This window comes from Lissotriton vulgaris, chromosome 2_1 (assembly GCF_964263255.1).
Source record: "Lissotriton vulgaris chromosome 2_1, aLisVul1.2, whole genome shotgun sequence".
Classification (NCBI taxonomy): Eukaryota; Metazoa; Chordata; class Amphibia; order Caudata; family Salamandridae; genus Lissotriton; species Lissotriton vulgaris.
Genome location: NC_141687.1, coordinates 1791519590 through 1791536292, shown reverse-complemented (window position 1 = coordinate 1791536292; position 16703 = coordinate 1791519590). Strand labels below are relative to the sequence as shown.

The 16703-nt window shown below is 46.9% G+C and overlaps 1 protein-coding gene and 1 long non-coding RNA gene across 5 annotated transcripts in view; both read left to right on the top strand.

Annotated features, from left to right (window-relative positions):
- Nucleotides 1-16703, top strand: part of CPT1A (carnitine palmitoyltransferase 1A) — a 404991-nt gene that overhangs the window by 162955 nt on the left and 225333 nt on the right. For all 4 annotated transcript variants that reach the window (XM_086957836.1, XM_086957839.1, XM_086957840.1 and 1 more), the window contains exon 6: nucleotides 14502-14639. In XM_086957836.1, the coding sequence (XP_086813962.1) occupies nucleotides 14502-14639 (138 nt within the window). The remainder of the gene's footprint in view (nucleotides 1-14501; nucleotides 14640-16703) is intronic.
- LOC147733282 (uncharacterized) lies at nucleotides 8960-12931 on the top strand. The gene is made up of 2 exons (XR_015308715.1): nucleotides 8960-11787; nucleotides 11825-12931. It is a non-coding gene; the product is annotated as an uncharacterized LOC147733282 (long non-coding RNA).

The following is a 16703-nucleotide window of genomic DNA, read 5'->3' as shown; positions in this document are numbered from 1 at the left end:
ATGCTAGAATCCCTGTATACAGCTTAAGGTCGACATTCAGGAGCGAGATAGGCCTGTATGAGCCGCAAAGGGCTCGGTCCTTCCCAGGTTTCGGGATCACTGAGACCGTTGCCCTTAAAAGGTCCGGTGGGATGGCTCCCGGCTCGGAGAAGGAGTTAAACAGGCGGGTGAGAATAGGGGCCACGACCGGGCAAAAGGTTTTATAAAACAAGGACGTGTAACCGTCCGGGCCAGGAGCTTTCCCGTGTTTGAGCCTGGCTATCGCTGATATCACCTCCTCCACGTGGATGTTACGTTCGAGGTGTTCCGCCTGTGCTGGGTCCAGCGCCGGAAGGGCTACTGACTCCAAATATTCCGTGGCATCCTGTGACGAGGGGGGTTCCCCCGCGTAGAGCGCTTCATAAAAACTACAGAACGTTTCAGCCACCGCGGCGTCATCAGAGACCGCCACCCCGTCAGCGCCGAGTAGTTCCTTCACCACGTTACGTTGGTGCGCGATACGGAGCCTGTTTGCCAAGAGTTTGCCACACCTATCCCCACCCGTGTAAAACGCATGTTTGAGACGCAGCGCCGCGTATTCCGCCCTATCCATGTCCAATGCCGACAGGAGCTTCCTGGCAGCCTTCAACTGCCTCCACACCCTAGGAGCTCCGGTGCGGCGATGGACCTGTTCCAATTCCCGGACCTGGGAAGTCAGCTCTTCCCTCTTGCGCTGTCTCTCCCTGTTTTCAGCTGAGGAGATGGAAATTAACTCCCCCCTAAGAACCGCCTTCAGCGCCGCCCACTGTGTCGCTGGCGAGGTGTCTGGGTTATCATTGTGTGCCTGGTAGTCCCGAATCGCTTCCTCAATCTGTTTCACAACCGTTTTTTTGTGCAGGAGGGTGTCTCTAAGGCGCCACACCCCCCGAGAGGGGGAGGCCGTCGGCAGCGCAAAGGCGCCCACGACCGGCGCATGATCAGACAGCGACAGGACCCCAATGTCCGCCCCCGTAGCAGCAGCACGCATCGGGCCACTAACCAATAAGTAGTCCAACCGTGCGTAGGTCCGGTGCGCATGTGAATAATAAGAGTAGTCCCTATCCGTGGGGTGGAGCGTGCGCCAAAGATCATGCAGATCCATGTCAGTGATTCGAGCCTTCCCAGCCTGTGAAAGTTCCCCAGTCTGCGGGTATCGCTGCGCTGACCTATCGAGTGTAGAATCAAAAACTATATTCAAATCGCCCCCTAGAATAACATGTCCATCAGGAGAGGCAGTCACGTCCACCAGCACCGAGTCCAGAAAGCTCTCTTGGTGGTCATTTGGGCTATATACTGAGCCAATAGTGAACGTAGTGTCCCCCAGCCGGAGGCGGTAGGCCAATAGCCTCCCCTTCTGTTCCGCAAATTTGTACAACACCTCCCCTCTGAAGGAGCTCGCTAGCAAAATGGCCACCCCGCGGTCTTAGAAGCAGCAGAGGAGAAAAACTGAGTTGGGAATTCATTAGAGCGCATCCTGTGACAATCCCGTGATAGTAAATGGGTTTCTTGCAGGAGGCATATAACTGCCTGTGTCCCCTCCAGCAGAGACAGGATCGCCCTTCGCTTCACAGGGTTATTCAGACCCTTAACATTAAGGGTCACTACCTTCAGTGATGACATACTCCCAAGGGACCGGGAGCGCTAGGCCGCAGGCATTCAATGAGCAGGGGGGGGCGCAGGACAGCCGCGCAGGGCAAGCAAAATAGAACCAAGCAATAACATTTGAAACAGTGGACGGTACCCCTTCAACCCCCAAACAACTCCCAACCCCAACCAAAACAGACCCATGGCAACTAGCCAATTCCCCACCCATAGCCAAACAGCCCATTGTCCCAGTCATGTCCCAAAACGGACAAGTCTGTGGAAAGGTCAGAAAGTGGACGTCCTGCCACTCGCCCTCCCCGCCCCTTCCCCGACCCTCCCTCCAACCCCCAAACCTGGTATTGAAGAAGCTATGTCCATCTCCCCCCGGAGTGAGTCTACGCCGTCATGGCGACACCGTTCGTGGCAGCCGAGTCCCTGGCCGCTTCTCTCAGGGCGCTGGCCATGTCCGCCCTGACAGTGGGTGAGTCCGGCCGTCCGGCGCTCGCCATCGATCTCCTCCTCGCCGACCGCCGTCGTCCTCTTCGATCAGAACGCCTCCAACCCGGTGTCGTGTCGCCCTCTTCCGCGGCCGTTAGACCTAGGACACCGCAGACATCTTGCAGGGAACGCAGCTGGTGTAGCACCCCGTTCCAGCGGAATATCAGGCGAAAGGGATGTCCCCAAGAGTACGGCGTCTCATTCTCTCGCAGGAAATCCGTTGCGATTTTGAAGGACCTGCGCTTCTGTAGGGTGATAGCAGACCGGTCCTGAAACAGCGCCACAGGCCGTTCGCGGAAGGTCAATGGCTGTTTCCTGCGGGCTTCAGCCATGATGCGTTCCTTCACCGGGAAATCCGGGAGGTAGGCCAAGATATCCGGTGGAGGTGCCGTCGCCTGTCGCTGTCGACCGACTCTGTGGGCCCTGTCGATTCGGACCGGGAAGTCCGCGGGCTCACCCAGGATCTCCCTGAACAAGTCCTTCAGGTAGCCCGTCAAGTCTGTCCCTTCCTCCGCGGATGGCACACCTCGGACCCGAATGTTATTCCGTCTCGACCTGTTCTCCAGGTCCTCATTGTGTGCCTGGAGTTCGACATGTTGCTCTCTGAGACGGAGAACGTCTTGCTGCAAATGGACAATCTCTTCGTCCCGCCTTTGAGCCGCTGCCTCCACCGTCTCCATCCGCTCACCTAGGCCCCCCACCTCTCTACGGACCTCGCGCATTTCGCTGGCCACCTCCTGCTTCAGCGTCTGAAAATCGGCCTTAAGCAAACTGAAGAGTTCCTCCATGAAGGACCTCGTGACGGGGGGCTCGCCCCCGGTCGGGTCGCTGCGGCTCTAGAAGAGCTTGGGGACGGTTGCGCCCTGTCTCGCTGTTGCTGGGCTCTGCTGAGCATGTCCGGCAGGGTGCGATCCCCCTTCCTCGATCCTCGGTTCCCCGACATTCGTGCCCTGTAGGCTGTCGCACTCCACACAGTCAGTTATGTGATCCCAGGCCACTAGCAGCAGGCATCAGCGTCGATGAGTCTCCAACGGCCGGCAGGGCGCCGCCGGGGGGAACGCCCGTTGAAGTAGGAACACCAAGGGTCTTGCTCCACCGAGGACAAAATGGCGGGCCAGGCCTGTCGCAGAGGGTAACTCGCATCCCAACCAGAGTTCGGACAGTGGTCACCCTAGGGGGGACCCAGACCGCAGCCTCCCTCAGGGAGAAAGAGTTGTGCAGGTCTATGCAGGGCCAGGGCTGTAGGAGCTGTTCCCAGGCGACACTGACGGAGGGCTTCGTCACCGTCGTCGTGAAGACAAGATGGCGGATGGGCGTAGCCGGGTAGACCAGTCGAGCCCGGTAGCACTGTCCAGGCCCCGCCAAGAGTCAGTGTCACTGAATGAGTCCCTTCCAGGGCCAACGAGCCAGATAAGGGAAATAGTCGACCTGGCCCCAGATCCTGGGCACTGTCATAAACTGGCAATGGGGCCAGGGCTCACACAATGTAGGAAGCCACCTCTTCTGAGCCAAATGCCTCCACGATCAGACAATAGGCTTCTCCCTTCTCGACAGCTCGCAGTAGTTATCCATTCGGCGTACCACACCGGGCACAGTCTAATGCGAGAATGCAGGCGAACTCCGCGCCAGGCCACCAGACACCAGCATCAGGGTCCACTCAAGCCTCCCGGCCAGCGCTCCGCACCGCTCCGCCTCCGTGGCGCTCCGCCGTTAGGTTATCGGTCTCTAAGCGTGCCTCCGCTGGAGCAATCGGGACCAAAGTTGCACCAAAATGTGCCCCAGGGTCTCCGCCACCTTTCCCTTGCCGCCAAGCTTCAGCGGGGGGAGAGAGGCTGACGAAAAAGGGCTCGGGCTTAGTCGGGCCGGGGGAGCTGCGGGAAGAAGCGTCCGCTCACCCCGCCATCTTGGCCACGCCCCCAATAGCATGTTTTGATGTTTGGTAGGGCCATTCCACCATCATACCAGCCCCATACCAATTTATGCATGGCTATGCGGGCAGGTTTCCCATCCCAGAGAAGAGGACTTACTTCTGTGTCAATCGCTTTGAAGTAGGAGTGAGGAACCGAGAATGGAGTGTTCTGCAGGGTGTATAGAACCTGGGGAGGGCCATCATTTTGAACAGTGACTTCACTCTACTGGAACCCGCGATTGAGCAGTCCTTATCCCTTCAATACCGACTATCTTGTCGGCTCCCAAGCGCTGAACAATCTCTACATTCTACCCAGGCTATCCGTTGTTTTACCAGCCATAGCGCTGCCGGTTACGCTCAATCTCCCGGTCCCCACTGGAGTTCCTGGTGCCATTGCGCACGATTGAGCCACGTGTCCCGATACATTACATCCGGACCACTTCCGCCTTTCCCACGATCCTAAACTCCTCGGCAATTGAGGCTTGTTATCTTTAGGCATAACACTTAAGTCCTGATGATGATCCGCGTACCTCATAGGCGGATCGAAACGCCATCGACAATTTGTAAACAAATTATACATTTATATGTACTAAACAGTGTAAAGGTGTAGGTTGTGTTCTGTTGTACTTTGACACTGTGCAATCCTTAGTGCAACAAACCTTAAGCTTTTGCCTAAAAGCCCTTTGTTTCATGTTTTGTCGCTTATTTGTATGTTGATGCGTTCAATAGGGCACAGGCTTGTGCCCCACTTTGTGTATTGTTGTATAAAACTCCCTTATTTTTACTAGTAAATATCAGACCTCTATTCGGCTGGATATGTCAAACTAATATAGAAACGATTGAGTCTATATTTATTGTTCCTTACTCCCTCTCCTTTTTAGGGACCACTGTTGTCTAAAAACATCATTTTGAACTGGACGGCTTCGCCCAAGAGTGTCCATGACAGGGAGTGCCAATATTTAACGTTGTGGTGGAGTCTTTTCAGAGGCTCCAAAAGGTTTTTCTCAATGAAATGTGCAGGTTGTGGAGTAACATATAATCCAAAATACTTGACCCCCCCCCCCCCCATCCGAAACCTGGATTCATGCAGTCCGGCGGCATCCGCCGAGGCTGGCAACTAAGCACGTAAAGAACCAACTTGCCCAGTTGATAGTATAGCCCGAGAATCTACCTCACGACGCACAAATATCTAATAGTCCAATTATTGATCTTCTGGAGGATGCCATATATAGCAAGATGTCGTCAGCATTCAAGGAGATGCGATACTCCCATCCCTCCATCCACTTGAGCCCACGTTTCATAGGATCCATCCTTATTCAGGCCGCCAATGGCTCCAGTACCAGAGCAAACAGAAGGGGAGACAACGTGTTCAAATGTAATATCTGATTCTCTCGTTTTTTGATTATGCTATGACTCATCCATTTCTCACCCCTGCCTTGCTTTCAACCTGGCTCTATCCTTGACACCCCATCTGTACAAAGAATCTAGATTGGGGCATTGTAGGCTGTGCATACATGCACAAAAGAACAGCTGGGATCTGCACAGGGTTTTTCAGTCAGCGGTAAAGCCTCAAGTAAAAGTTTGCTCAGATAGCATATCTTGTTGTGCAGCTTCAGGACGCGACAGTTAGACAAGGCACCAAGGCTGTTGATTCTTACCACTTGTTTCATTTGTGTGTGCTTCCCAAAGCTCTATTTACATCTGGGCATCCTTTGTTTGTGATCTTTGCTATAAAAACCCATGTAACCATCGTTCGGCGTGCTCTCTCCTGTGGTGCTTGTCGGTCGGAGCCCCATTCATGAATGCTAATTAAATGACCTATGGTTTGTACTTCGCTCCAGTGTCGATTCCTCCTTCCTTGTTGAGAACCGGTGGACTAAAGGGAGACCCTGCACCAGTGGGTTATTATTAATCCACTTCCACAAACGGACTGCCTTGTCTTGTCCCACGACCTAGAGGAAAGTCGGCAGAGACTCGTCCATTTACCACCACATGTGCCAAAGGCTGTGTGTAGAGGAGTTGGATCCAGGTGCAAAATTTGGGGTCAGTGCCAAAGTGTCGTAGTACTGCGAAAAGAAAGGGCCATTCAACTAGATCAAAATTCATACGTTCGTCCAAGGAGAGTATGACAGCCTCTTCCTGGATAGTAGGTATGCATGCCATTACACTATTAAGCCTTAGCAAATTAGGTGCTGTGTTCCGGCCTGGGATTAAACCTGATTGGTCAGGATGTACTAGAGTTGCAAGGTATGGTTGGAGCCTAGCAGCTAGTGTCTTTGCTATTATTTTGGCTTCTGCATTCAGCAGCGAGATTGGGCGATATGAGGAGCATTCCTGCGGGGTTTACCGGGTTTTGGAATCGCCACGATTATCGCTGTGCGTTGATCTCTAGAAAGTGTTCCTGCCCTAAGATTGGCTTCATACATTTTGACCAAGTGTGGCGCAAGTTTGCATGCTGCTTTATTCTAGAGTTCGATGGAAATGCCATTGGGACCTAGAGCTTTCCCTGATTGGAGCCCATTTATGGCTAGTGTTATTTCATCAGGTGTCAAGTCTGCCTCCAAGGCCTGAACATTGTGAGGTGTAAGAAGGGGCATCTGTATGTCTTTAAGAAATGTCAGATTCTCCTCTAGTGTCGTTGTGGCTTTAGGGGTACATATTGTCTCATAAAGGAGCGCAAACGTGTTTACTATCTTTTGTGGGTCTGTAATTGCCACCCAGGTGTCTGAATTCAGTTGTGCCTCCCAGCGACCAGCTCGCTCCCTTTTGTCCAACCAAGCTAAAAGCTTGCCAGGTTTTTCGTCAACTTTGTAAATAGTGAGCTGTATTTTGGTGACCCTGGCTTTTGCCTCCTACAACATGTAGTTCCTTTATTCCTGCTTTGCTAGGCTCAGCTTAAGGGTTGTGGTATTGTTGGCTTATGGGGAGTGTTCGACTAAGGCATAGCTCACTGCCTGCTCAAGAGTCTGCACCTGCTGTACTTTATCACATTCATGAGATGTGATTAAGGATATTGCTTGGCCCCGTAAAACTGCCTTCCCAAATAGTGGGGTCCTTCGGAAAGCCGGGGTATGTGGGATATATGCGACGCCTCCCCAGAAAGTGAGACTTGTATCATAACATCATAACAGGGGAGTGATCGGAGATACCTCGGGGAGGTGGAAGATCTCTGACACTCTCTTCAAACGAGATGATAGTGTAAGGATATAATCTATCCTGGAAAGGCTATTCTGTGCACCCGAATGGAAGGTGTATTGTCGTTCCTGAGGGAAACGCAAGCGCTAAACGTCTATAAGACCAAAGGCATCAAGAAATTCTGCCAGACGAAGGTGGGTTCTGCATTTTTCCCTCGGAGGTTGTCTGTCAAGCATAGCGTCGAGCGTGGCATTAAAGTCACCCCCTATGACCAATTCACCATTTCGGGAGTGTGAGCAGAAATACACCAAGGGCCGGGAAGGCTAGGTTCTGCAGAGCAGGTGGGATATATACAGAGACTAAATTGTATGCTCACCCTTCCCATTGACATATGAGAGCTGCGAATCATCCCTGATCGTCCGTCCAGGACCCGTTTATAGCGAGTGGAAAAATTTTGCGAACTAGAATCCCCACACCCTGCGAACCTGAAGTGAATTCAGGTGTGCTGCCATTTTAAATCCCCACCTATCAAAGGCCTTACAGGCCGAACCCATTAAGTGCGGCTCTTGGATAAGGGCTACTGCTGGAGCTTGTCGTTTAAGGTATTGCAGTACCAACCCCCCCTTTATCTTGTCACATAAACTGTTTACATTCCATGATATGATTGAGAAAGGGGGGACCAACATATTCGAGGTCTCTGCCTGTGCTTGCATGAGATCGGTCAAGTTGTCCCCTCTTGTCAGTGGGTGTATGGTTGACGCTGGTGCATGGAGAGCAATGCAATACAGTTAGCGTGCACAAACTGTGTATAAACGTAATCAATATTTTGTGTACCTGTGTGAACAAAGTGAATACAAACTGAAACTGGTCCCAATCCCCCAACCCCCTCCCTGCCTCCTTGCAAGACGGACATACAACTACCCGCCACCCCAACTTCGCAGAGTGCTTATTCCCCATAACTTGTACTTGCGTGAGGAGGAGAGCAGTCCGGCAATCACCCGAGCCATTCCCTCTTTCAATACCATATCGGTAGATTAGTTCCGTCTCAGCTTAAAAAGCAATGCGTTAGTGCTAAGACACCCAGAGGGGCAGAAATTCAAGGTGCACCTTGCCAAGAACGGTAGTCCAGTAAATCTGTTTCACTGGTGCTGTATCGCTATACTTTTTCCTTGGTGGCCTCTATTCATGTTGCAGACCTTGAGCACGGGTGCCCGGAGTGTCCTCATTTTGCAGTCTCTGCCTGCGTTTAGCCATCTGTGGAGCCTGTGTCTATCGAGCCCTGCGATGTCACATCCAATAGTCATTGTTGTTGATTCTTGCCTGATCTTTGCGGCCCTGGAGGCTGCCGTCATCCCTCCAGCCAGTCGTGAGCCTCTTCAGGCGTCCCAAAGAACCATGTTTTAACGTCCGCAATTACCCGCAACTTAGCTGGGAAGAGCATTGAGTAATTGAGTTCCCGGCATCTGAGTTCTTTCTTCACCTCCAGAAAACTCTGTCGTTGTTTATTAACATCTACTGTATGGTCCGGGAAGAATAAAATGACAGAGTTCTCTAGGCGCAATGGAGGAGCCACTTGTGCCGTTTGAAGTATAACGTTGTGGTCACAAAAGTTAAAGATACGAGCAGGATTGGTCTGGGGGGCCCCCGGGTTTAGGTCGGCCTCCAGGTACTCGATGGGCTCTTTCCACCGAGAAGAAACTGGACAGTCCTCGAGGCTTGAGCTGGGTCTTGGTGAGATCCTCGACAAATAGATCCATTGCTGGGCCCCCTTATCTTCTGGTACGCCTATGATACGAACATTATTGCGTCTGGAGAGGCCTTCCTGATCGTCAAGCTTAGCCGCTAATAGCTTGTTTTCCGTTTTAAGTTTGCACACTTTTCGTTGAAGATGTGTTCTTGGTCTTGCATCGTATAACTTACATGTTCATAGGATGCTGTCTGTATCATCGCAAACATACAGTCCTCTTTAGAGGGAGGGCTAGGTGATTGCCACAGTCTTAAAACACATCGTTTAGGAGTAGAAAGTGCAGTGTGTAAGAGTCGATTCTGAGGTCGTGAAATTGTAGGAAAACTCCTACAGTCCTATAGCAAAATAGTGTCAAGTGTGAATGGGAGTGAAAGAGGAATATTTTTTAGTAGTGTAGCTCCTATTTGCTGCCAAAATCGTTGTATAAAAGGACATTCAAAAATTATATGCAGGAGGTCACAATTAGCTTCAGAGCATCTCCAACACCAAGAATGCGACGAGAATCCAGCTCGTTGCAACTTTAATGGATTCAAATGCCAATCATGTAAAGTTTTAAAAAAAACAGAACTACATTCGTGCTTCACAAGTGCCCTTATCCAGGGCTTCGAATATATCTGGCCAGGTATCTTCGCCTATGGTGATATGAAGCAGTTCCTGCCATTTATCACGGAGAGTAGAAAGAAGGGGCTGCGAATATAAATGTTTAATAAGAGATCTATATAAACCTGACATTACACCTTTATGTCGGCCCCAAGTGCAAAGAAAAGTAAAAATCAGCAAAGTTTGTAGTGTCCAAGGGGGAAGGCCAAGCCATCTCTTCAGAGAAGGTTGAAGTTGTAAATATCTTGAAGCCTTATGTAAAGGAAGATCAAATTCTTCACAGAGAATTTCAAAACATTTCAGTTCACCACCTACTATAAGTTGATCTAAGATTAAGATTCCTCTTGAGCTCCATTCAGGCCAGGAAATTGCTTGTCCTTTAATGCGAATGCTTTCATTCTTCCAGATGGGAGCTTTAGAATGTAAACGATTGGGCAATTCGCAGTAGATGATGTGCACGTTTCTATGTTTAATATGTGGCATTGAGCACAGGATGTGCAGGAGTAGTCCTAGGTTTACGAACATTGCATAAAAAATTAAGACCATCCTCATATTCAAGTATTGAGAGTTCTATTGTAACCCATTGAGGAGAGTCAGTTGCACCTGGGAGCAACTAAGACAGCTGTGAAAGGTGTAAAGCTAGAGAGTAGTGCTCTATCGATGGTAGACTTGGACCACCATGGGAGCGGCGTGCTATTAGTTTAGCAGCAGACAAACAAGGTTGCGTATTTCCCCAGACAAAAGATCGAATACGAGAATCTATGCGACGAAGTGTGGCTAAAGGTATAATAATTGGGAGAATTCCCAAGACATAAGTAAATCAGTGCAAAGTAACCATTCTCACTGCCTGTATTCTTCCCCACATAGAGAAACTCAAAAGAGACCATTTGGCAAAATCAACTTCCATTTGTGCTATGAGCTATGAGAGGAGAGACGTTATCTGAAACCATTCTCTCCAATCCACAATTGATCAGAATTCCAAGATATATTAATTGGGATGATTTCCAGCAAAACGGATAGCCATCCATAGAAGCCGTTGTGGTACAAGGAGAGAGTGGTAGAGCTTCACTTTTGTCCCAGTTCACTTCATAACTGGAAATCACTGAGAACTGTTTAATAATTTCAAGCAAATTTGGTAATGAACGGGAAAGATTTTTAATCGTAAGAAGGATATCATCAGCGTATAAGTATAATTTGGATACTCCTCCCGCTATCGGTATACCCTGAATCCGGGGCGAGTGATGAATAAGCGAAGCAAGAGGTTCCATCGCTAGTAAGAATAAGAGGGGAGACAATGGGCCACCTTGACGGGTACCTTTTTTAATTGAAAAAGGATCCGAAAGAAAACCTCCACAATTAACCTGATCTGTTGGATCGTCATATAGTAGGCGAACCATAGAGATAAACTTCTCACCTTAACCAAAATGCCTCATAGCGGCAAACAAATGAACCCAGTCAATGCGGTCAAACGCTTTCTCCACATCTAGAGAAAGAGCGACTGCATCCTCCATCAAATCTCTAGCAGACCATAAGGTATGAGCTAATGTTCTAATACGATTTCTCGATAATCGACCCGGGACAAAACCAACCTGCGAATGATGTACCAGAGAGGGGATGACTTTTCTAAGCCTCGCCGCTAAGATACTTGCCAATATCTTAACATCTCCATTTATTAAGGAGATAGGTCGATAGCTACCGCTGACTAGTGGATCCTTGCCTGGTTTGGAAATAACTGCAATTAATGCCTTATTTGAAATAGGACCAAGAGAAGTCTGGATAGCTTCATGGAAAGCAGAATGAAGAACGTCAATTGTTTCCTCTCCAGACCACTTGTAGTATTCTGCAAGAAAACCGTCTTCACCAGCAATCTCCTCTCTAGTAATATCACCGCAAAGTAATTTCCTATCCTCATCTGGAAGACACGGAAGATCAATATTTTTTAGATAACTGGATATATGGTCGTCAGTTACTGAATTTTCGGGAGTATAAAGTTTCTTATTAAAGGAAGCAAACGTATTGGCTATTTCCTGCGATTTAATGAAAATATCCCCCGATTCAGAACGTATTGCTGGGATGGCCATGGAGGCATCACGTTGTTTAAGTTGTGCCGCAAGCAATCGGCCTGCTTTCTCGCCTTGCTCGTAATGTCTCCCTTTTAAATGTTGAAGGGAATATTCTGCTTTGGAGGTATACAAGTTATTGAGTTCCATTTTAGCTAATTCCAAAGATTTGCGATTACTTAAGGTGGATTGGTAGGTATATAGACGAGTTAGAGATGATTTGAGCCTCAAGTTCAGTACGGGAGTTAGAGATGATTTGAGCCTCAAGTTCAGTACGGCGCTTTGTTGGCCAAAGCTGCGCCTCTCTTCAATTGTCTGCGGATAGTTGCCTTTACAGCTCCCCAAATAGTTCTTGAAGAAGAAACTGATAATTTGTTGTTGTTTAGATATTCCTTAAAATGGGAGCGTAACTGATATTTGCCCTGATGTAAACAGTACTTTTGGATATTCATGTGCCATGGTTTTCGACCTGTAAAAGTTAGACCAAGTTCTAGGGCAATGAGAATGCGAGAGTGATCTGAAATGGCGGTTTCCAAGATATGGGATTCATTAAAAAGTGGAACTACAGGATGGGAGACAAGAAAATAATCTATTCTAGATTTTGAGTCATGAGCCGAAGAGAGAAATGTATATTCTTGATCTGAAGGGTGACAGAGACACCAATGATCTACTAATCCATGGTCCACTGTGATATCCCCCCTATAATGCTCTGTCAGCAGCATTACATCTGTCTACTCTAAGGGACCAGTTTTATCTAGAATTGCATCACGATCTAAATTCCAGTCACCCCCAATAATATAGCTGGATGCACGGTTTTCAATAAGTGGACGATTTAGGTTGAGAAAATAAGAACGCTTAGCACCTAATGGGGCATAAACTGAGCTAACACAAGATTTTCCCTCCAATTTTCAATTTAGCAAAAACGTATCTACCCTCAGGATCAGTCCAAGTTTTGATGACTGAGAAAGGCAGGGATTTGTGCAAAAGAATAGCAACACCACATTTTCATGGTTGATTCTTGTCGGAGAGAGGCTGCGCAGATAGTCTGCAGTGAATGACCTTTCTCACCCATTCCCGTTGCAACTTGGAAGATTCCAAAGCATTAAGATGAGTCTCCTGCAAGAGAGCTACATCAGTTCTTTTAGTTTTAAGATAGGAGAGAATTTTTATACGTTTTATAAAATGTTTAAGGCCATTAACGTTCCATGAAATTATGCGGAAGGGTCGGAGAGAGGAGGATGTATTCACAGCAATATGAGCGTTGAAAATGAAAAGGTATTAGTTTGAACGACAGAGTTGATATAAAGAATAAAGAGGAAGGTATTAAGATAATAGAAGGAAGAAGCAGATAAACTGTAGTAAACAGGATGAGAAAATAAATATAATTTATTATGAGAGATGGAAGTAAAAGAAGAAGAAAGAAAGTATACAGAGAATATGTGGGGGAGGGTGGGATAAAAGAAACTAGGGAAAAAGGTGAAGAGGATGGGTTCCGAATAACAAGTAATCAGAAAATTAAAGAGTTAAAGAATTACCATTTTCCTATACGATATAAGGGAGTCCAAGAATATAGAAGAACCACTTGTGGTTTATACATAGAAAAAAAGCAATAAGAAGAAGAAATAAGAGAGTAAATATAAAAAACAAAAGAAGAAGAATGTACTGTACTGTGCAGAATTAAGACAGTGTCAATAAAGTGGATCTTTCAGCTGCGAGTCTAGACTTGTGTGCTACTCACGCCGTCGGGAGCCTTATAGCACGACTTTTGTGGTCATTATACAACATATATTTTGCTTTTGAGATCAATTGGTCTGTGCTTATTTCTTTTAACTTTCTCCGGAGTTTCTGTTAAAGAGCATGAGTGTTGTCAGGTGAATTAAAGTTACTTCAGAATACCTTTGCTGCTTTCTCTGCCTTGTTTGGGCTTCTGTCTGCACATTTGTACAGCATGAACCTGTTATAGATTCACATGCCCACCATTGCTCCACCATCTAATGGTGAAGTCCAGGAAAGTCTTCGGAATTCATTTTAATTTTGGGCTAAAACCTTCGGTGATTAGAACTCTTTACTTCTTTTCTGTTGAAGGATTGTACGCTACTGGCTCACCGTCATGGGCTGATACTTCCTGCACTCTACTTATGTTTAGCAGCTCTTAATTTGTGGTCTCTTAAACACTTCAAGATATTATCTTTTCATTCAAGAGCCTCATTACATTATTTTGAAGTCAAACCTGTCTGCCCCACCCACTATGTGATAGCATTCATATGCTGATTAAAACCTCAACAGAATTGTTACATTCACAACAGCAGATGAATTTCCAGCTGTATCTTCTTTCAGTGAGTAACTGTGGTCAGGACGTAACACCCTGCAGACCCCATTACCGCATCCAATGACCATGAATAGTTTTATTTTGAGTTCGTGGATGGCTGTCTTTGGAAATGAGGCCATTGACCTGTGCAAACAAAAAATGGTGAAATCCAGTATTCGAACCAACAACAAGAAAGATGTTTGAACTCAACATACCTAAATACCTAAATAAATGACACGTACCCCATGTGTTAATATTTGGCTCCTGCACCAGTTGACTCTGCCCTTTGTGGTTTGAAAATCCCGCTGCTGATTGTTAGGACATCTTCATTTGTGATTTTACATCAGTGCTTTACGGCATGTATCGTTTTTTGTTTTTTTGAATGATGGGTTTAGTATTCGTGTTTTGTACTGTAGATAGCAGAGATGTGTGTGGGTCTAATATGTGTTAAAATACATTGAGTAAATAATTTACAATAGACAGTGAGGATGAAATAAAAAAAGGTTCTTGCACAAAATTAAATTTTCTAAAATTAACCACTCCAAAATACAGTTTTCTCACCTAACTCGGAGGACTATTTTGTGTCTCAGTGCCCTTGATAGTGCACTGATTTAACCATGCTTTGTTTAATTTTTGCTCTAGTATTTGGATTCTGTGAAACCCCTGATGGATGAAACAGATTTCAGGAGAATGAATGCTCTCGCCAAAGACTTTGCCATTACCTTAGGACCAAAACTACAATGGTACTTGAAACTTAAGTCTTGGTGGGCCACAAACTATGTAAGTAACCCTCTGGCCTTTACATTTTTTCTCCTAGTGGTAAATATTCAATTTTTGTATATTTTGTACATTGTCCTTCTATGCGAAAGTGCCAATTTTTCTTGTATGCTTAGTGGTACAGAATACAGAAAGCATCTACACAAGATGAGGCAGCAACAATTCTCAGGACAATAGGGGCTGTTTATATCTCTGCGGCTAAAAGTGGTATCCGGCTCATCCCCAGATATATGAAAGTCTGTGCGCATTTCCTGGTTTCCAGAAATATTATGACTGCGCCTTTTAGTACATTTGGGCCCACAGATGACTGTCTATAGTTTTGACAGATTTGTCTCTAGATAAAGCTGCTGCTTAAAAACAGCGCAGGACTGCGTCATCTGCATAAAGCAGCATCAGAATGACAGGTGGGACCTATCAAAACCATTTATGTATAATGTGAAAAAAGGTTGCCCAAACTCACCCTGGGTGAACACCTTTGGAACTATGGTAGACTGGAGCAAGCTGCTTCTGGTGCTGTTCTAATCACAGTTGTTAGAATGGGCACCCACAAGCAGATGCTACTTGTGTAGACATCCATCAGGACGTAGTCTGGCCGGGGGCTTTGCCACTGGGACTAGTCTTAAATACACAAACCACTCCACTACTTCTAAGGGGGTTATGAGGTGAGTGGTCTTTGGCACAGTGTTCCCACTGTCTCTAAACCAGGGGAGCGAGTTTTCTGACCCAGAGAATAAACATTACATCCAGCTTTCAGCAGTAATTCAAATGTCCACTTTTGTCATGGGACTGTCACAAAAAGACGGTATGTTGACAACTTCCCCGGGACCCCCACTGGCACGTGTCTTGCCAGCCATCATCAGGGAATTCCAGGCGTCTTTCCTTCTATTAGTCATTGCTTCCAGTATCTCTGTTTTTACTGTTTCCTGCACGCCTGGACTTCATCTGGTATGTGAGGTGCCCTTTAAAGAACAGGCATAAGTTGGTTGTGCGCATGAGAGCAGACTGAATGGAACCATTTATGGGCATTTACCTTTTGGGAGAGCACTGGAAGGGTTAACAAGAACTTAAGGGTGCCAAAAGGGACTCAAAAAGGTTCAGCATCCTCATGTAAGCTCCCCCAGCATCACCCCACATTTAAATCAAACACGTCAGACAGGAAACTAATTGGGTTAACATCACACCATCTCAACAATGTGCCACTATTGTCTGTTGACTCAAGTTCTGTTAGCCTGTTTGCTGGGATTTTAGGATTATGCCCATACCCCAGGCCCATTGATAAGGACTCATGGTCACTTCTACATTATTTTGGTGTTACCTTAAAGGTAGACATGCAGGCTACCATTCCTCAGATAAAAGCATGTGATCTATTGTTCTAACAACCGCCTTCTTTAAAAGTTGGTGGCAAGGGCATAACAAGGGGGCACGCCTCCGAGGCAGCAACCAAGTTGTGTTTCGTCAGCAAAGTGTTAAGTGTCTCGCATAGGGATCGCGAGTAACATGAGATTGTCCCTAACCACTTGTGTTTACAAATCCACAAGCTGTTTTCTGGCGAGTTTTGCATAAATGCACATTAATATCAACCAGCCAAATAATTAAAAAGATAATTTCATTGTTAGCAATATAATTTTCAAGTTCTTTTTCTAGATAGGTAGTTGGGGCTGTGAGACGTAAATGTAAAAGTGTATTCAAATCCAATCAAAATTTCTTCATTCGAATAATGAGATACTAATCATAAAATATTCATTGAAAAAAGTTAAGACCTCAAACTGCAACGTATTCATCAAAAGTGTCACAATCCCACCCTTCGCCCTTCCTGCCGACGAGCCTATAGCAGGGATATAATATGACCTATAGCCATCTATATTAACAGGACTCACTACCAAAGTCTCTTGTAGACACACTAAGTCAATAGAAGCGATGTATTTTATCCAGTCAGGGTCCAGTAATTTCTGCGCCAGACCTGCAATGTTCCTAGAGATAGTTTTGAAGGTATCCATATCCTTCAGAATGAGCACAGCGTCTCCTGCACTCACTCGAAGGTCACATCGTGCAACATTCAGGGGATCC